Source organism: Corapipo altera, unplaced genomic scaffold (assembly GCF_003945725.1).
Source record: "Corapipo altera isolate COAL_440 unplaced genomic scaffold, ASM394572v1 66, whole genome shotgun sequence".
Lineage (NCBI taxonomy): Eukaryota > Metazoa > Chordata > Aves > Passeriformes > Pipridae > Corapipo > Corapipo altera.
This window is the reverse complement of record NW_020884924.1, coordinates 5,732,359-5,753,653: the sequence shown is the minus strand read 5'-3', so window position 1 is coordinate 5,753,653 and position 21,295 is coordinate 5,732,359. Positions and strand designations below refer to the sequence as shown.

The 21,295-nt window shown below is 42.2% G+C and overlaps 1 protein-coding gene across 1 annotated transcript in view; it reads right to left on the bottom strand.

Annotated features, from left to right (window-relative positions):
- ZCCHC2 (zinc finger CCHC-type containing 2) overlaps positions 1 to 21,289 on the bottom strand; it is a 42,130-nt gene extending 20,841 nt beyond the window's left edge. The window contains exons 1-4 of the mRNA XM_027657430.1: positions 20,614 to 21,289; positions 7,545 to 7,656; positions 4,179 to 4,255; positions 1,865 to 1,936 (exon numbers count right to left, since the gene is read on the bottom strand). Of these exons, the coding sequence (XP_027513231.1) occupies positions 1,865 to 1,936; positions 4,179 to 4,255; positions 7,545 to 7,656; positions 20,614 to 21,183 (831 nt within the window). The 5' untranslated portion in view covers positions 21,184 to 21,289. The remainder of the gene's footprint in view (positions 1 to 1,864; positions 1,937 to 4,178; positions 4,256 to 7,544; positions 7,657 to 20,613) is intronic.
- Between the last annotated feature and the right edge of the window lie 6 nt (positions 21,290 to 21,295).

Sequence of the window (21,295 nt, the reverse complement as noted above, 5' to 3'; positions counted from 1 at the left end):
TTAAGAGGAATGCAATTCCTTCTGTAGTTAAAGATTCAGTTATACAAACCCAAGATTAGGTGCTTAACTTCAGCTAATGAGATAGCTTGGTTACTTACAAGCTTATTAATCCTCCATATATGTGGGTAACTTCCTACATGCAAAGAACTTTTCATGATTATCACCTAAGAGAAGGTGCTCTTTAAATATAAAGCATCCAAGTTATCCCATCTACTACCTTACTATTCCCACCAATGCTTCTATTCTGAAACAATTTTTACAATTATCTTACTTCTATCACAAGCAACTTTGGAATTTCCCATGAAGTATTTTGACCATTCATTTCTGTCCCTAGGAAATGAGTATACTACTTAACAATGCCATGCAGACTGGAAGCGAGAATAACAAAAAGGCAAAATGCAAGTGCATATAAAGTGGACAGCATTTGTACATCATGTTTTTTAAAGCAAGGTGTTAGTTTTACCCTGCTTTACTTAACAATTCTCTCTTTCTTCTATATTTATGGCTATCAAACCAACACAAATCAAATATATTTTTCAGCTCTGCACTTTCTACACAGAACACCTTGGCAAGCTCATAGCACTTGTCTTCCTCTTGTTCTGCCATCTCCTATATATCTAGACTCTGCACACAGAACACTCTACACCTGTCAAACAGGACAGCTCTGCAACATTCTGGATCCTATCTGTTTTTCTGACTCCTCCTCCTGGCAGCAAGTAGGTTTAGGAGGTCCATTTCAGACACTGGTGTTTGTATTACACATGTAGGAGAACATGAGGTATGCAGCTGATTGCTCATCCCAGAGCTGTACAGGATCCTGTATGACAGTCCTGCTTTCAGGGTTCTCTTCAGGAGCAGATGCATGTACCCTATGTTGCAGGATAACCCATCTGCAACAACACATGCCATCCCTAATTCAAATCCTCACAAATCAAGCTCTGGGAACTCTTGGAACTAGATATTCCAACCAGATTAAAGCAGTTGTGAATACTCACTGCTTCATTTCTACAAAGCCTGAACATAATGTTGATAATTTAAACAGTGAACAAGACAATGACCTTTGTACAGTCACTGGCTTTCCACTTGCAATTAACACTGCAGTTAAGAACACCAGATGCCACCAAAATATGTCCAAAGCAGAGCTTTCATTAGTGTCCAGAAGAGTTTACATATAGAATTTCCCATAATAGGTGGGACCCAAAGTATTAAACACTGGTAATGAAACATACAGTTGGAGGTCATTACGCAGACGGGGTCTGCACACGGCCTGTGCACACAAACGCATTCCCTGCTTGGGGCAGGGGGGAAAACAATGGAGAGAACTTTCAGGTTTTTTAAAGCACACACAGGCATATATAGTTGATAGATTTTCCTTGAATTTAACTCCCTGTGATGGTGAATAGGCCTGTCTTTGTTCTATTGAAGAATACAGAAGTTACATTACAACCTGTTATGCTTATGGCTCTGCCTCACTAATTAAAAATAACAAATGATGCTCTTAAAGGTCATTTTAACAGACACAGGAATAAACAGACAAGTATGTACCTATACATGAACTCTGTGGGGAGTATTAAAAACTCATCTGGTAGTTTTATGGTAGTTCAATTAAAACTGTAAGAGCCATTTCAGATGAGACAGTATCCTCGTGGGAAACTACCCAAATCTTCTGCAGAGTTGCTTCTTCTCTCAAGATGTGCCATCACAATATACATGATTTAAATGGTTAATACAACTGACAAGTACAAAAATCTGCTAACGTGCTTTTGCTTCTCTAATTACATCCCAGAAATCACAGCTCTCCTTAGGCCACTTCTGAAGTTACAAACTTCATGTGTAAACACTACTTTTATATTTCAGTACATACTTTTAGCAGGAATTCCTGAAGCTCCTGGTGTGTTTTTGTTACACATGTTACCGAAAGATCAGACCAGGTTACCTAATAAGGAAGGAAAAGAGAATGAGAAAAGTTTCTTTTTCCAAATATCATACCAATTAGCTGATCTGAACATTTCCATAATTCTGACAATCTCAGGATAAGAGATAACACTTGCAATTAGGTAAATACCAGGCAAAACAGGGATAATGGTGTGCTTTTTCAGAGACACATACTTTTGAGTGTATATTTTAGGCCCACTTTCATGTTATTTGTGGCTAAAGGCAGCATGAAAAAATCCAGGGAAATGCAATAAAGTCCCTGAAGATTACTGACTCAGAAAGAAGTCAGGCAGAAGGCTCTGTAATTACAGAACTTGTATCAAACAGACATTACTAACCACAAAAAACAGCTACCAGAGAAAAGGACTGTAGGTCAGATATCTCGGATTGAGTTCTCACTACCATTATCAGGAGTCAAAACGAAACAACAAAAAAAATTTGTTTATATTACTTACAAAATAATTTTATCTGCCTCAGACTTGAATCTTACACAGTCATATACAAGTTGTAGACTACAAGTCCTAAAAAGTAGTGCAAGCTACTAAAGAAGTTACTCAAGAATCAGACATAAAATTTCAGTAGCTTATTCTTCTGACACAACATGTAAGTAGTAAAACAGCACCCTCACATGCATATTTTGACAAAAATAAGTAAGCTTGGTTAGATGAGTGCTGCCCAGCTTTAAGCCCACTTCTGGGTTAAAGATTCCAATTAGTTAGATGGGAAGATTCTGTGTAATAAGAGTGGACATGAAAATTATAAACATTCACTTACTCCCAAGAGAAGACAGAATAATGTCAACTACTAATTGCCTTCAACTTAGTCCCCAGAAATGCCAGCTACCCTCAGTGCCCTGCAATTGTTGTTATAACCTTAAAAAAGCAGTGCCTGGATAAGCACAAAATGGTCTGTAGTGAGGAGCACAGTATATACCTGCACAGATGAGGAGAGAAAACTCTTTCCTTAAAGAACTGAGGAGTTTCAAGATTACTGATATACTTCCCAGAATATCTCCACATCCCCCTTTAACAAAGAAATTCAAAACCATTGTCAAATCTTAATTTTCATGCTGAATTTTCAAAATAGTGAATACTGATAATCCATATAGGATTTCTGTACAAACTTCTCCTATCTAGTATTATATTTTTCCTAGTAGTCACTTTACAGACTATCTGGAAAAAAGATCTCTGACAAGGCTGAAATATTTGGGCAGGTTAACCTTAAAGACTTTGAAGGCTACATTCCACATATTACTGTCCTCAACAAAAGAAGTGTGCATCCATTTAGAGAATACAATACCAGTCTCTGGGATCAACACATCAACTGTCAGCTCAAAATGGCTTTTTTCTTTTTACGTTTGCCTCTTTAAAGATCTCCAGTAACCCATGTCAAACGGCCAGTTACAATGTTTGATGTAAACCATTCTTTTTTGGATGAAAAAGGGGAACATTTAGTTTTATCGTCAGATCTGGTATACTACCAGACTCGCATCTACTGGCAAAATGACTCAAAATGTTAATCAGCCCTTATTAAGAAAATTACTGCTTTGATTCAATTAGAACATCACCACCAACAGCCTGAGCAGCTATTATTTAACACCTACAGTCTTTAATACCAGACCTCAATACCAAAAGTTTCTCTTATGTAGTATTAAGAAGCAGCATTTCAGTTTTAAAATTCACCCACTAATTGTTTCACATGCTGCCCTTAGCTATTACAATACATGAAGACAATACGAGGTAAGCCTTCCAGTTTGTGGTCACTTTCCACTTTACACTTTTTACCTAAACAAACAAACAAATGAACCAATTTCCAGTTTTCTCAAAAAGCACAAGAGCCATCCTCATACGGTAAACATCCAGAAATGAGATCAAAGATGACCATATGACTCCAAGCAATATATATAGCTGCAGACACAAGAACTGTGCTCCTATACCACTTGAGCGAATGACTGACTAGTGTCAGAAATCTTACACTGATTAGAGTTAGAAATTTCACACTGAAGCCAAGTTTCCTGGAATGGTATCCCATACCCAGTTACAGCTGGTGTTTTACACCTTCCCACCTTATGCCCACAATTACATAGAACACCTGATTTGCACACAGAAATCAAAAGAATTATAGGATAATTCAAAGAATCTCAAAATTGCCTTCTCAGCTGGTATTTGAAAGAAGCTGTATGTATTTATGGCACACAGATATCACGAAGACAATTACTTTAATATTCAAGGTTATTTGCTTACTTTGAATGTGTACTCCAAATGTTTGTCAGCCCTTTTTCTTGGTACTCCTTTCAGGGTTATCTTCTCAATGTGTACAGCTGAAAGAAAAATACCTTATTGTGCACTCCAAAACAAGAGTCTGAAAATGTTCCCTACTTCCCCAGGCACTCTGAACACGCCTGTAAGCTATTTCCTGACTCACGCAGCCCTACTCTTCTTCAGGAGCTGTTTCATTGTAACAAACTGCCAGGGGGCAGGTAGAACCTTGTTCTCACAAGTATTTCCCTGGCCTAACCAAAACCTATTCAGTGAAGATCATGGGACTCTGTGCATTATCTGAGAGCTTATTTAGACCAAAAGTCACATAACTACAACAACATAACCACTATAAGTGAAAAGACAATAAAGAAAGTCAAATTGCATCTTTATTCAAGAAGTAACAACCACTGAGAAAAGCGAGACACAGCGTCTTCCACACCCCGGTTTCCGAAACATGGAGTAATTATGAGGACAAACTAAGGCCAAATAACTACATTTCTGAAGGGCACTTAGGTGAAAGGAAAGAGTTGGGGAAGGCCTGAAGAAGACAGAAATAGAGTGTTGGAAAACAGAAAACAAAGAGAAGAAGCATAAGGCTACTACAATCATACTGTAAAGAGTGTCATTAAACTCAACTGAAATGGAAGAAAGGTACTCTGAGTACTTGCTGCTTTAACATTCTTTCCCCAGAGCCTACTCAGAAATAGGCAACTTCTGGCTGTGACTTGGCAAGCAGCAGCACCATACGGCTGTCAGGTCCTGGAGATTTTCTTGCAGGCACACAGCATTGTTCGGGTAATACTCCATATAAAAACCCTTATGTGGCTGAGATGAGCTTTCCACTTCTGGTGCTATGCTGGCCAAAGAATTCAATAGAATTTTATTCCAGTACAAGCCTGAACACATCTTTATATGTAAAAAAATTTTATTTAAAAACAGCTTGACCTGTGCTACACCATCAGTGCTTCCTTTCAGAGCTTTCAAGATTTTTTGGAGGAAAGTGGGTTGTGTTAATAGCTAATGTTTTCCTTTCAGGTTTTATCTACTATTTTAAAGTAGTTTTTTGGGAACTACTCATAACAACAATATCTAAAAAAACCCCAAAAACCCCCTCTAAGCATATGTTACAAAGCTTATTCTGGGATATTACCATGTAATATAAGGTCAACATTTCTTAGTGAATTTTGTTGAAGTTACAATTAAAGTCTCATCCCCATCAAACATGCCATTTCTAAGAGAACTAAGTATTGGCAATTTCCTTAAAGGAAAAATAAGCCAGCATATAAGCCTAGTGATAGTGATACAGCTTCCAATTCTGTCAGCAGAGAGACAAATACTGAGTGTGCTGGTATACACTGGTAATCCTCTATCTGGGAGTTAAGGAACTAGACAATCATTTCATTTTTAGCAGTTAATGAAGACTAATTATTACAAAGCAAAGAAATCTGAGATGAGCTAAGGATGCCAGACAGTAACATACATCAATGTTCTATGAAAAGACAAATGTTTAGTGACCTTAATTTTTACCTGTCTGGTACAGATTAAAGTGCTGTTCGAAGAAGGACCACCATGTAATGTGAGTTTTGGTGCAGTAAAATTTCTTAATGGCTAATGTTAAAATTGATACCACAGTTCATATGCATAAGTTAATTAAAAACTTGATTCCCATGACTGGAACTGAGAATAGTGGTTTAAATTGCATTTCACTACATGCATATATTTAGCATACATAATTAGGAATCCAAGACTATTAACATTCCCAGACAAGCTTTATTTCTCTAATGAGACTGTGCTTATTTTAAACTACTGAATGTTCTCAGGGCTAAAAATTTGTGCTCAGGTATAAAAAAATTATATCACAATGCAGTACCTTCAACTGCCTTAACTTCTTTATGTTGTTCTTGCACACTTCATTGTAATATGTGATACAACAGGTAATTACACCACTGTTCCTGCACAGCTTCAGTTCCACAGTGTCAACAGACTTCTTTAAAATTCTGCTTCCACAATCACATTTTAAATATTCTAAATGGCTAGACCAAGAAGAAATGTTTGAACATACAACCCAATGAGGCATGTTACATCTCCACATCCATTCTGGACACAACACAGGATGATTAAGTCAAGCATGTACACATGACACTGCTTCCACTTTAAGTCTAAGTCAGATTTTAAAATTCATATTCATCACAGCTGACAATAAGTTTTACTTATTTCAAACCCAATAAGGAGATTTCTGTAGCAGGGACTCTCTGTCACATAACTGGGTAGCAAATATCACAAAATTATTCTGATCCTTCACTGGGGTTTCTCACTATGATAATACAAATGCACAGAAATACTTAAGCTTTTTGCTAGATTAAATTATTCAACTTTTCTGTGCTTCTGTTACTTAATTCAAGAGTGTTACTAAAGAGATTCTCCCTTTGTGTTTCTAATTCATGAATATGAACACTTTAAACTCCGTAAAAGGATTTGAAACAGGTTTGTTGTCTGTAATCTGCCATAATCTTTCTCTGTTGGTTTTCTTTTTTGTCAAGAAATCAAAAACTCTCAAATTGCTGGTCTTCAAAGTGCAATTAAATCTCCACAGTAGAGATGTTTATGAGGACAAAATAAATAGCAATTGTTTTCCCATATTGTCAGTTCTTTACTATCTGCAGACTATCTGTTGACTAATTTTGAGTAGACAAGTGATTGGCCAATCCTGTTGGAGAATAGAGGGTAAGAATAAATCTGTTTTCAATAATGCTTATTTCTTCAAAGAGAAGAAATTGTGCTTGCAGTTGCATATTAGAGTTGTTTATGCTCAGAAGCCTTGTTCTCATTCTCCCCAACAGAGCCAGAAGACTGACTTCTATGAAAGCCTCTCACTTCTCCAAACTGCCACTTCTATAAAACCTGCTAATACGTGGGTTTTCTTTTTTTTTTGATTAACCAAATATAACTGAATCAAGCAGCAAAATCCATCCATTGTTTCACATTATCTTCCTGTTTAGTTTTGCTTAAAAAAATCTAAATACTCGTATTAACACTGTTAATAAAATTGCATTAAATGTTCTTGTTTTCTTCCAAATCCCATCCCTTTTTTCCGTGGAAAGCCAACTTGCAATCAATTTTCATGCTTTCATTCACTATTAGTTAGCAGTGAACATGAATGACAACTTGTTAGAATAAAGAAAAGACCAGGTACGCAGCAGAGAAGCTATTATACTTAAAATCCTTGCAGATTGCTTCTCCTTCGGATGAACAGGAAGACAGACACAGGATTTCTACAACTCCAGGCAAATTTTAGTGTTCATAAAACCCCCTTGCAGTGTTCCTCAAACTGAACTGCAGACAACATACCTTCCCGCTGAGGTCTGTGGGAAGCCATCGGTAGTCCATCATGAGGTGCTGTGGTTCGTTCTAGCAAACTGGTCTCATTACTCGACATGCAGTCACTGTGAGAGAAGTCATTCTAAATAGAGAAGGGAAAAAAAAGGAAGAGTCTTAATAGAATGTCTATTATTAAGCCTGACTCTAAACAGTAAATGTTAAAAAAAAGAAAAACCAAACGCAAAACCCCCAACAAACCACGCTTTACTTGGTATTCTTCAGGAGAAAAATCCTGACAGTGGCAAAAGGATCATCATTCACCACTTCAGGTTTTTTTTTCTTTCTCTCTTTCTTTTTCACTTTCTTTCTTTCTTTTTCTTTCTCTCTCCCTTTCTCTCTCTCTCTCATTCAGGATCAAGAACACTGCTCCACTGGAAGACCTTCATAAAAGATGGGTAGAGGAAAAATATAAATCTCCAGACAGTACTCTTTAAATACAGGAGGTAAAAGATTCTGAAATTAAGTGCCAGAGTATATGTGGTTTTCTTCTCCTCAAGGACTTGTGCAATGGGATGAGACAAACCATCAGCCAAGACTAGTTACCTCGTTTGTTAAAGACTGTCACAACAGAATGACCAGAATGAGGAAGCACAGAGAGGGCAAAAGACATCTGAATCCCCCACAGTTTGCCAATTCTTTAACAAACTTCTTCAGACGTGACAGATGTAAAGCTGGTCTAGTAAGATGAAACCAGCTTTAGGTTGGTGCATCATTTGTAGCATGGGTATAAACTGTGGCAACACCTAACAATACATCCAAGCTATGCAGACCCAGGAGTGTACAGGCATCAAACCTGCCCTGGGCACGCTGGTAACCTAACTTTGATCAGTGACATCAGTAGCAGTGCACAGTTAGCAAGTGCCTTTAGACTGCACTGCAGATGGTCTGAGGAAGTAAATGATGTTTTAGCTGTTTCATCTAAACCAGTGTATGGCTTGTGCTCTACACTGAGTGTCAGTAATTTCAGGTTTCAAAGCCATCAGATTTAAAATACAAAGCATGCTTTGTTTCTTCAAGATAAAATTCATACCAGTCCCAAGTCAGTCAGTAAACAATCTCAACAACCATGTAATAAATTATGTGTGCAAGGTCAGATATGGAATAAGAAATGAAAATAGCTGTATGTAAATGAAATTGCAGCAAATTTCCAAGTCTATTTCACTAAAAAACAAACAAACAAACAAACAACAAACAAATCAACACACAAGCATGTTCTGGAGAGGCACTTTCAGATCTCCTCAAAAATCACACTGATACTGTTTTGGAAGACATTTTATAACAACAGTGGACATAACTGAACCAAAGTACCTGCACTTTTTAAGTGCTAACTCCTGGTCATGCATTATTCACAGAAGTGTTGGCATTTGAGCACTAAAGCTACCCTGTTAAAACTCTGATCCATGTAAGACTGTCCATAAAAAGCAGAACTAGTAACTGGCTATGTCCAAACTAAGAAGTTTAGCACATATTTTGTTGTGAGAGTTAAAGTATTTCTGTCAGGAAATCAAACAACTGAACCAAGATTTCTAGTGAAGATCAATGTCAATTCTCCGCTAGAGATAAGGTCTTAAACTACAGCAACATGCTGTGCCAAAAGTAGTTTTAATATTTTTTGTCCATACTGCATACAGAGGATGACAGACATCTGGATTAACTCTGACAGAGACTCTCAAACTGTTCTATTTGTTTTACTTTACTAGGAAGTCTTTTTCCACCTCCGAAATGATCAGCGTAAGGGCTGAAAGCACTGCTTCATTCATCCCACCTAATCACCTTATAAAAAATTCACAAATAGATCTAAAACCAATCAAATTTACAGTCAGATCTTTTGCATTCAAAGTCAGGCTATTTGTTTTGATTAACAAAAAAATAAGCTACAGTCTGTTCTAAAAAAAATAATTGCTAGTTAAGAAGTCAATGAAATCATGAGCAGTTTTTAGGAGAGATGTAGAAATAAGATTTACTTCAAAGAAGTATTCTGTTCAGCTCATGTCAAAGAAGCATTAAATGCTGCTCCTGCACCTAATACTACAAAACTGCTTCTCATATAGCACATACATCATCTTTGTAACAGCATTCAAGTACTTTTGCAGTGAATTATTCTAGATTGGTTACTTTTCTATCCATGGCAGCATTCTGTAACAGGTAAGCTACAACCACATTTGAAGGCCGCCTCTAAACTGCAAAATATTACACAGTTCAAACCTGTATTTAAAACAAGTCCTGATACTGACGGTTATAAAATCATAACTATAAAAAACCCTCATAATTTATTCACTTGAATTCTTTGCCTAGAAAGTTAAAGCAGTAATATGCACTGTGTGTATTTTTGTGACCACTGGCTTTCACAACACCCAGTGCAGTACAGGAGGTAAACAGCAGGGAAATCCAGGGCAGTCACCACGTTACCTCACAGCCTGCAAGGGCTGTTCCTGTGCAGCTCCAGATCCTGTCTTAAGCTGCACTACAACTCTTCACTTTTGCTGGTACCTACTGTGACAGTCCTATATCAAACACTCACAGGTACCTAAAATACAAGCGGCACTGTCAGAGCAGACAACTCCAGCACTCAAGTGACTGGAAAGTCTAGGCCAGTCTCAAGGGCCAATGAATATTAAGAGTGACATTGTGTGTTGCTATCTGGTGCCAATCACACCACAAACACAAGTCCTTTAAAACCCAGTATACTGCTGAGGAAGGTGATTCTGGATGTTACTAACTGTGCCAGTCATTTCCTGTCAATGAATAAAACTGTATATTCTGTATTCACACCACACATGCAAGTGTAAGGTTAACTCTTGCATAAGGTTATGTCACTGTAAGGCTTTCACGTCTCATGGTGCTGCTGCTAATGATTAAAATATAGTGAAGCAAGAAATGTGGGTGGCCTCAAACCAGATGCCAGATAATGCATTTAATAATCACACAGGTCCTTGTGACGGGCTGGAGAATTAACTACATTTTTCCTTGAAAGTGAAATGAGCTGAGAGAGTGCTCTAAAAATTGTCTGCTTTTACTATCTAGACCAGAGTTTTGCATCAAACAAATCTTTCCTCATATGGTTGAAAGCAAGTACCATATTAAAAAAACAACCTTATCACTTGAGATGTTTCTGAGGACTGCATCATAGAATCATGGAATGTTTTGGGTTGGAAAGGACTTTAAAGCTCATAGTTCCAACCCCCCTGCCATGGGCAGGGACACCTTCCACTAGATGAGGTTGCTAACAGCAAGCCTGGGCTTGAACACTTCTAGGGAGATGGCATCCACAACTTCTCTAGGAAACCTGTTCAGGTGCTTCACCATCCTCACAGTAAAGAATTTCTTCCTAATATCTACGATGCAGTTGGATTTCTGAGCTAGAAGCACGTTGCCAGGTCACACTGAGCTTCTCCTCAAACAACGCCCTCAAGTCCTTCTCCTCAGGGCTGCTCTCAATCCATTCTCTGCCCAGTTTGTATTTGTGCTTGGGATTGCCCCAGCCCACCAGCAGAACCTTGCACTTGGCCTTATCGAACTTCCCGAGATTTGCACAGGCCCACCTCTCAAGCCTGTCAAGGTCCCTGTGGATGCCATCCCTTCTCTCTGGTGTGTCAACTGCACCACACAACTCGGCATCATTGGCAGACTTGCCGAGGGTGCACTCAATCCCACTGTCTGTGTCACCAACAAAGATGTAAAACAGTGCCAGTCCCAATACCAACCCCTGAGGAACACCACTCATCACTGGTCTCCACTTGGACCAGTGAGCTGTTGAAAACAGCTGTGCGACCATCCAGCCAATTCCTTATCCACCAAATGTCCATCTGTCAAATCCATGTCTAGCCAGTTTAGAGACAAGAATATCGCATGGGACAGTATCAAATGCTTTGCACAAATCCAGGTAGATGATGTCAGTTGCTCTTCCCTTATCCACCAGTGCTGTAACCCCATCGCAGAAGGCCATCAAATTTGTCAGACACCATTTGCTCTTAGCAAAGTCATGCTGACTGTCACCAAACACCTCTTCATTTTCCATGTGCCTTAAGGGGATCTGTTTCATGATCCAGGCACAGAGGTGAGAGTGACCAGCTTCTAGTTCCCCAGGTCTTCCTTATTTCCCTTCTTAAAAAAGGGGGTTATGTTTCCCCTTTTCCAGTCAGTGAAAACTTCATCAGACTGCCATGACTTCTGAAATAGGATGGATAGTGGCCTAGACACTTCAACTGTTAGTTGCCACAGGACCCGTGGATGCATCTTATCCGATCCCATTGATTTGAGCACTGTCATGTTCCTTACATGGTCTTGAACCTGTTCTCCTACAGTTGATGGTTCTTCATTCTCCCAGTCCCTGACTTTGCCTTCTGCCACTTCAATGGTGTGGGTTGGAGAAAGTGATGGTGAAGACCAAGGCAAAAGAAGTTACTGAGTACCTTGACCTTCTCCATATCCCAGGATTTAGTTCTATCAGGGCTTTAGCTTTCCTAACATGAATGCTGGCTGCTCAGACAGTTTGTATTTTTCTCAGGGTACCTATCCCTGCTTCCACTCTTTATAGGCTTCCTTTTCACGTTTGAGTTTGTCCAGGAGCTCCTTGTTCATCCACACAGGCTTCCTAGTGTTTTTGCCTGACTTCCTCATTCATTGGGATGCATCGCTTCTGAGCTTGGAGGAGGTGATCCTTTAATATCAATCAGTGTTCTGGGGTCCCTCTTCCCTCCAGGGCTTTATTCCGCGGTACTCTACCAACCAGGCCACAGTCTGCTCTCCTAAAGTTCAGGAGTGTTTGTGTCTCAAGGTCCAGGGGTGTTTGTCCATAACACAAGAATCATATCTCTAAAGTGGAGATCCTGCTGAGAAGAATGTTGCCCTAATGTCATATGAGCTGAGCAGATTTCAGCCAGCCTACACATGACAGATGTCCAAACTCTGCCTTTTATCAAGGTAGATGGCTGATCAAAAAACATCATGCTGGCACTGGTTTGGCAATATGCAATGAAATCTGTTACTGGACAGCCTACTAATCATCATGAGGAAGCGACTGATGCACATAAGTCTTCTGATGTTTGCATTGTACTTTCATAAAAGAACTACTCATTCATCAGCTCTGATGAACACTAACAAGGTAAACCTGCTTGCAGCAGCTGGACAGCTTGATTAGTTCTATATGCCCAAATATGAAAGATTATTTTTCTGCAAGACGACAGTAAATGTGCTATTAGGGACAGCACTTGCAGATTATGCAGATGTAAACTGGCACAGCTTGTTCATTTATGTGCAAGTGGGAACTGACAAACAAAACCAGATGAAAGAAAGCATCTTGGAAAAAATCAAGGTCTAACTCACGATTGTAAGTTATCAGCTACAGCATCTGTACCTTCAAGAATTTCAAGTGATGTCAGAATAATCATTAAGAGATGTGGTACCAGTTTCAAGACCAAAACCGCAATTTGGTTAAAACAATCCTTCCAAGTTACTACCCTTATTGCTTCACTGCAGTGATACACAGATACGTCGCTACGTAGCTATGGTAGCACAAAGGCTGAACATCACGTCTCCAGAAGCAACAATTGGGTGAGCTGCACATGTACCTGTGTGCTGCTAAACCCTCTCTTGCTGACAACAGCAGCAGAGATGAAGTCTTAACACGGTGAACAACTGTGTCTGCACCCCATCACCTAATTCCCACTGTGGCTTGGATACAGGGATAGAACTGAGATGCATGCCATCTTAAATGGAAACCCAGCACACACATTTAATATTCACAAATACAAACATACAGGGCAGCAATGCTTCAAAACCTGTTTCATGCTGACCACTGTTGACACAACAGATCATCCCCCATGCAAAAAGATCCAGTACGGTCTTGGACAAGCTGCTGGGCAAAACCAAGATCAAGACTGCAGACAATTGCCCAACTGACACTGCTGCTAAGCCAGGCTTCAGTTTGCAAGCTTTGAACTACACAATAGCACTGTCCCACTGACTTGAGATGCAGAGAGCTCTGCAAAGACTACGAGCAGAATCAGTCTCAAGATCTAAGATCACAAAGATCTACCAAATTATCTCTCTTGTGGCCACAACCAACAAACAACTTAGATGCTTACTTGTTAACTTTTTTTTCAACATGCAGAATCAACCTCTAGAACAGTAATGTTTATTCCACATAAAACCACAGCTGGAGAAATGGGCTGACAGGAACCTCAGGAAGTTCAACTTGGGGAAGTGCAAAATCCTGCACCTGGGGAGGAACATCTACAGGCACCACACAAGCTGGGACCTAACCAACTATAAAGCAGCTTTGCAGAGAAAGACCTATACACATAAAAATGTGCATACATATATATACATATACACATACATATCTGAAAGGAGGATGCAAAGAGGATGGAGCCAGGCTCTTTTCAGTGGTGACCAGTGACAGGAGCAGAGGTAATGAGCAGAGATTGAAACACAGGAGATTCCCTCTGAAGATCTGGAAACACTTTTTCAGTGTGAGGGTGACTGAGCACAGGTTGCCTAGAGAGGCTGTGGAGCCTACATCCATAAAGATACTCAAAGGTCATTTGAACATGGTCCTAGGGAACCAGCTGCAGGTGGTCCTGCTTAAGCAGGGGCAGGTGATGCACAAGACAATCTCCAGAAGTCTCAGCCAACCTCAGTCCCTTTGTGGTTCTGTGACCAGACAAAAAAATCCCATCATATGCGCAATAAAAGCATGACTGGCTGAACATATGCTTCAAATGGATTATGTGCAACAGCCCTATTAACTCATATCTAGTAAGCTGGACTGCATAGAGAGTAATGCAGGTGTCTAAGTGTACTTTAAGGCACATTTGTTTAGTGAAACTATTTTAAGAGCTCACCTGTAAGAGGCAGCAACAAAACACTACAGTGGAGACAGAAACCTTCTGACAAAACATCAGCTGATTCAGGGAAGAAAAGTACATCAGGTGACAGCTTCAGCAATCACATACTGACTAACTTGTAGCACTATGAAATCATAACAATTTTGAGACAAGGAGCATACCAATCTCCTATGTAGCACTAACAACTTCAGCTCTCAAGGCCTGTGGCAATTACATTTGAAGTTCTAGGCATGCCAGCTACACCAGTGATTTACAGCACTGGGGGAATAGCATAGCTCGTGTTTGATAAAAACAAAGTGCGTTCTTGTTCTCTCACCTGCATCTGAACTTTTAACAGGACCTAAACCACAGTTTCAGTCCAACCTAGCTAGCTCATGACAAAACAGAGAACTTGAAGCTATAGCCAGCAATGCACCAGTTCAGGTGTTACTGTATCACCAGGTGGCTGCTCATCCAACAACTGTGTAACTTCAGTACTCTTACTATTGTCTGTTGAGTGAATAAAAACAAAATTACTTGAGTGTAGCAGTTTAGACTAATACAAAAAATTATTCTCATAACAGTGTAGAGTGACAGAAATACCGAAAAAACCCCTGCCCCTTAAGAGTGGTTCACTGAAGTACAATCAGTCCTGAGAAGAGACTGTGCCTTCAGTAAACCTCTAGGTTTACTACCATTAGAGGGTAATATGTCATTTTGTCCAATCCTTGAACTCCAGCATAGTTTAAAAGTATTCTATGGCAGCTATGAATGCCAGAAAAACTCTGTCTTCTTGTTATCTCACTCTTAAGACACTTCCCAAGGCACTAAATCTTCTTTAACTGTTAAAAGTATTTTTACTTTTTTCTCCCAAAAAGGACAAGATTAAGAGGTTGAGGAAATGCAAGAAACACACAAAGGAATGCAGTTTCCAGCTGGATCTCTCAGAATGTCCCCTGCAAGCTTTGATCTCTAGAAGTATAAACCCTTAGACTTGGAGGATACTACAGAAATTCATCAAATCTTGGAGGAAAAACAGACATTTTGTATTAATTATAGTTAACGAAGAACTAGCTGTAGTGTTTTCTAGGGCAGTTATGGCTAGACACTGATACTAGCAAGTAAACGAGGTGACAGATTTAAGCTGACAGAATCCTACAGACTTCAGAAGTTTCATAGACACAACCATCTTATTGCTGCTTTATGCATACTTTTCTGCAGTTCTTCATAAAATGCTGGGAGAGTCCTCAGTACTCCAAGCCCAGTAAGATCCTGCTACCTACAAATAAGTCAACACTGGGCAACACTGAAAAACAGACCACAGCATAACTACAAGCAACCTAAATACAAGCATTAGGAAGTCAGGGGTATATTTTCAACACCCTCCGTACTCATTTACTATGTTGGAGAGAAAAACAGGGGGAACAACAAGAGGCTGATAAAGCCGGGTGTAAAGTGACTGGGAAAGGCTACAAATTTGCCCTAACACCTCATATTTAGAATTAAATCACTAAAACAACTCCAAGCAGTCAAAATTTTTATTCTGCAATTTCCTGGAGCATTAGCACACACATGTAGACAGAAGTCTTTCATTTCAGGCATTGTCTTTTATCTAGTTATGACTTCCTTTCCAGAGAACTTCCAGTAATGTTTCTGGAAATCTTTAACTCCTCTTTGGAGCCAGAGAAATTCCTGTTCAGAGACAAGGCTACTCGGTTCAGTGAGGGAGCTGGAATACTTTTTATGTTAATACACAAAACTTGTAAAACATTTGTATTTTCCTGGAGCATAACACCACTTAAAAGGTCTTTGCCAAGATAAAATCACATTTTTTACCTTTATGTCTCTTATTTAAACCAGACTCTGAAGACACTTCTCCTTATACTCAGCTCTAAGACACTAAAAACAGTGCACCGTAGCTTCAAAATGAGATTGTCAGTATTTTTCTTCCCAGACAGAGCTCTTAGATTCCAAAATTAAATTCTACTACCTTGTGGTACTTGCTGCAAGTGACTGAAGATCAATTATAAATGCACTCTTCTAATTTTCAGACACAATGTCCTATAAATAGAAGAGTACTAAGAAAAATACTCTGTAAATAGGAACTTTCCCTTCGTTTGTAGGTAGAGATTTTTTTTCTGTAAAGAATCCTCCAGCCAGCTAATTACAATGCTATTCAGCAAACCATTATCTCCAGGAGATTGCTTATTTCAACAGAACCTCGGTTCTATTACTGTCAAGTATGCCTGATTAAATGTTCCAGTGTCTAAAACAAGTCACACTTATTATGTGAGCAGATATTCAGAGCTCCTTCAGTATTTCAGCATTTTGATCTCAGATCTTGGAAGGGATGGACCAAGATAAGCAATAAAATCAAACAGCTTCGATAATGATGCACTTATTAAACAAGAATAATCAACACATGAGTTAAGCTATGTGCTCTGTTACTTAAACCAACATACAGTGGTATCAGCAAAATCTTTGCACATTAATGCTTGTTTTATGACCACAGATGTGAATGCTTCTGATTTATTCTTATATTTCAACTTTAGATTCAAAGCTCATATTCTGCACAGCTTAATGTACCAATGACTTTTTTCCAAAAGGTGTTACTATAAACTACACCCTAAATTAAAAATCTGAAAATCTTGTTTCTACCTGAAGTGTAAAAAGCCAAAAGCCTTCTTTCAGAACACCTTCATAGAGAAACAAAATATACGCACTTGTAAGACAATCCTAGCTCTGCCCATCCCACCCACTCCTACCACTCACAGTCCTTATCTCCTACAACTTTTAATTCCTCAGCCACTTGGACCTAAATTTGTTAAAATGTACTACTAAGAAATTTTAAATTTTTAAAGGATTGTTAAAATTAAGACACCAAAACCACCAACAATTCCATTAACCCTTTGTCATAAAACAACTTTAATGCGAGCTCAATCTTATCAGACAGCACAGGCATATCCAGAAAACATAATCCCAACAACGGGAGAAAGAAAACTGCTTTATGTTCCAGTAATCCCCCAAAAATTCTTTGTAGGTGAACCTCTCAAGCCTTGCCGTTCACTATAGCTAGATGTTATAGCTCCTTGAAACCTAGAACCGAGCCATTTTGTTAGACATGCCACGTCCAATTGCAAGGTCCTTGCTCTAAGGAATTCCGAATCCAGAACTGACAAAGCACCTGGTTCAGCTCCAGGTCTGAACTCCATCACCTCTGCAGGTTGATTTCGCATAACTGTTGTCAGCCACAGGAACGCGTTATTATTATTTCACGTCCCATGAGAACAGCTCTGCGACCGCCTTCAGACCCGTCAGGAGCCGGGAGCTGAGAACGCCCGGGAGCGCTCAGCAAGGGAACACCAGCGCTGAGCTCGCAGCCTCTCGGCACGAAACAGCCCTTGCGCTCATCTGCTCGATAAACCGGGCACACCACAGCCCCTCTCGGGACAGCCCTTCCCAACGCTTCGGGAGCAAGCCTGCGGGCTGGGCTGCGGGGGCAGCGCAACCCGCCTACTCCGCCGTCCATTATGCAACGAAGGCACCGCCCCTTCCCAGCGGGACGGGCCGGGAGCCGCCCCGCGGGCACGTGACCGGGAGCGCCGCCGCCGCCATGTTGGACGGGGGCGGGAAGGGAAGCGGCGTCGACCATCCGTCCTCGCATTCCTGTCCGGGGAGGGGGCTGAGGAGAGGACCCTCCTCCCCCCACTGGCACCGCGAGGCAGCGGGACTGTGCCCTCCACGATCCACCCGTCCTCCCCGCAAACAAAGAGCGGGGTCGCCCCCTTCCCCCCGCCGTTCTCCGGCCCGTGACGGTGTTCGGTGGGTTGCGGCGCCGTTTCCGCCCTCCCCACTCCTGTCCTGCCCTCGCCGTGCCCGGCAGTCCCCGTGGAGACAGTCCAAGCCCGCCTTCCACCGCGACAGGACCCGCCTGCCCCGGCCCTTCCCGTGCGGCCGCCGGCTGGCCCGGGGAGCACCGCGACCACGTCGCGGGCTCCCGGGAAGCAGCGCTGCTTGGGCTGCCCGGCACAGAGCGGGTTATTCCCAGACCGGGAGCTCAGCCGAATAAATATGCAGAGAGGTCTTTCTGAACCCTTCAGGTTCACAAACGCAGAGCCCTGAAGGCACTCAAATTTCAGAGATACGAGGAGGATAAAAGGCCTGTGGACATCCGACAGAATTTTAAATCAAGTCCAATTCAACACTACAGTAGCATTTTGCCAGGGGAGTCTTTAAAACCCTGCTACCGACTCCATTTCCTCCAGTGTCCTATCTGTAAGGGTCCCACCATTCCCGTGGATGTGAACTAAAAATACTCAGCAGAAACCCCCTGATCCTTCTGTTCCCTGCCAGTCGTTACTCCCCAGAGAGACTCTGCTGTATTTACAATTAGCCATTAAGAAAGGGGAGGGGGGGGAGGTGACGGAAGCCTATAAGAAGAGATGCCATTTCACTCCTGTGTAGACTAGAGTATGTGATGTGCATGTTCAGCCAAGCTGACTCGCGTCTCTTAAGCGTTCCCTGAGCAAACCACAACCTGGAAGGCTGCTTTTACACCGAAGCCAGAATGCTGCACAAAACTGACTTCAATTCCAGTAGTTGTCGGGTGCCTGATCTCCTAACTGCATTTGGTGGGACATGCTGAGGAGCTACAACTGCTGTGCCAGTTTCAGGCAGGAAGTATGTTTCCGGTTAATTGCACTTTAAACCCAGAAAGAACAGTGTCCAGTTTAACCACTTCCTGAAGTTCGATCTTCGCCCCGGAAAGATGGACTTTCAGGATTAATTTTGGGATAGAGCTAGACTCGATGCAGGCCAGTGAGCCAAAATAAACACTTTTTGGACTGATGCTATGATTTCAGTACTGTAACATCTACCCATTAGTTTAAGACCTGCCAAATGTGCTTTGACCTTTAAATGATACAAGCATTTACTTAATATGCCTGAAGGCTTAGAAATTCATCCCTGTCTCCTCTGAGTACCCCTCAAGAGCACATCCCATCTTCAGCAAACAGAAGAAGGAGCCATGCCTTTTATATGGCAGGCAATGTAAACCAGTTTTCTACAAGTGGCTGAAATGGATTGCACTACAAGCAAACTTAGAAAAAAAAAATGCAAAAATCCCAACCCTTACTGCTTTGAACCCTTTCCTGTCAAGTACCTTATAAAAACCTGATGTGTTCAGTGGAACAGTGCTATAAACACCTGTCTTCCAGCCCTTTTTTCCCCTTTGCTTGAGAGGCCATCTATAGACCAAAAACTGCAGAGCTCCAAGAAGATGGTTTGGCTGCATAAATACGGGGCAGATTTTAAAGACAACACTTGTCAAGAGGGCAGCAGTGGATGCCACGGGGGGAAAACCTCCACTTAAACAGAGCTACTGCACAAGAGAATGCTTCAGTGTCACTCACTACAACTCCTTATTCTTGATGACAGCCACCTCCTAGCAACAAGTGGCACATCTGCTTTCAAGATGTGCTTTGCTGTTTCCTGACAACCACCAAAAAAAATCAGTTTTCCTCTGAACAGAAGCTCCAGTTGTGACATTTTAATTTGTTGCTTTAGTAGAATCATTACCACCCCATCCCAAATGTCATCAGCCACCTCACTGAGCATGGCTTTTCAGAAAACGAGCCTCAGAGCTGGTGACCCGACTGCTGCCCTGATGCTTGCCAAGTTTGGGCCTGTGTCTCATTTTGAGAGGGGGCAGGGGAGCAGGTTCCATATAAAAATTATTTCAACGTGTTCTATTGGTTTTAAGCCCCTAGAGAACAACTCTCGTAGGCAATCTGGTCTCAGTCTAGCATTATTATTTCTATTTTTACAAGTTTAGTCAAGCTGTTGCTGGTACTCATGCAAACAGTGGCCTACTGCACGTGAGGCAGCCAGTTCAGGACTGTGCACGATGCACTCCAGCACGGCAGGGTTCCAGAAAAAGAGCAGTGCTTCCGAAAGCACAGCAGGCTAGAAAAATCGGCCCTCCCTCCCTAACAAGAAATTCGTAGTAGACGCTCCGCAGCAGGTTGTGAGGGCGGCCGGGGCAGACACTGCTGGGTGGGGGAGGACGGGAGGGGCCACGTCCCACTGTGGGGGCTTCGGGGAAAAGCAAGCGGCCGCCTCCAGCTCCTAGGAAAACGGGAGGAAGCGATGTAAGAAGAAGGAAACCGCCCGCTGAGATGGCGCAGCAGGAAGGGAGCAGGACGCGGCGTTACCTGGGCTGGGTGGCGGCCGAACCCCTCCTCCTCCTCCTGGTCCCTGCACAGGGCCGTCCGCAGCCGCTCCAGGTGCTCCCGCAGGGTGACCCGCTGGTGGAAGGAGAAGGCCGGATGCAGCGAGGCCATGGTGAAGAGCAGGAGCAGCTCCTCCTGCGCGCCGCAGCCCAGGCCCTGGGCGGCGGGCAGCCCGGCCTGCCCGTTCTCCGCCGCTCCGTCCATCACCACCACCACGTCCCCCTCCTCCTCCTCCTCCTCTTCCTCGTCCTCCTCGGCCGGGGCCCGCCGCGCCGCCGGGCAGCTCTGCAGGATGGAGTCCACCTGGGGCAGGAGGCGGTGCAGGCGGCCGGCGGCCTCGCGGTTCTCGGAGCCCAGCAGGGCCAGGTACACGATGAGCTTGGAGCGCACGGCGGGGTCGCGGAAGTCTCCGAGCTGCCCGGGGTCGCTGAGCCCGTTGGCCTTGGCCTCCGAGTCGCGGAGGCAGTGGTAGTCCTTGCGGGCCAGGTCCTCCAGGCAGGAGCCCAGGAACCGCAGCTCCAGCGGGTTGCACAGGTCCAGCAGCCCCACCATGAACTCAAGGCGCTGCGCCGAGCCCAGTACCAGCCCGAACCACTCGTACACCGTCTCCTTGTCGGTGCGGGCGGCCGCCGAGCCGGGACCGCCGCCGCCGCCCGGAGCGCCG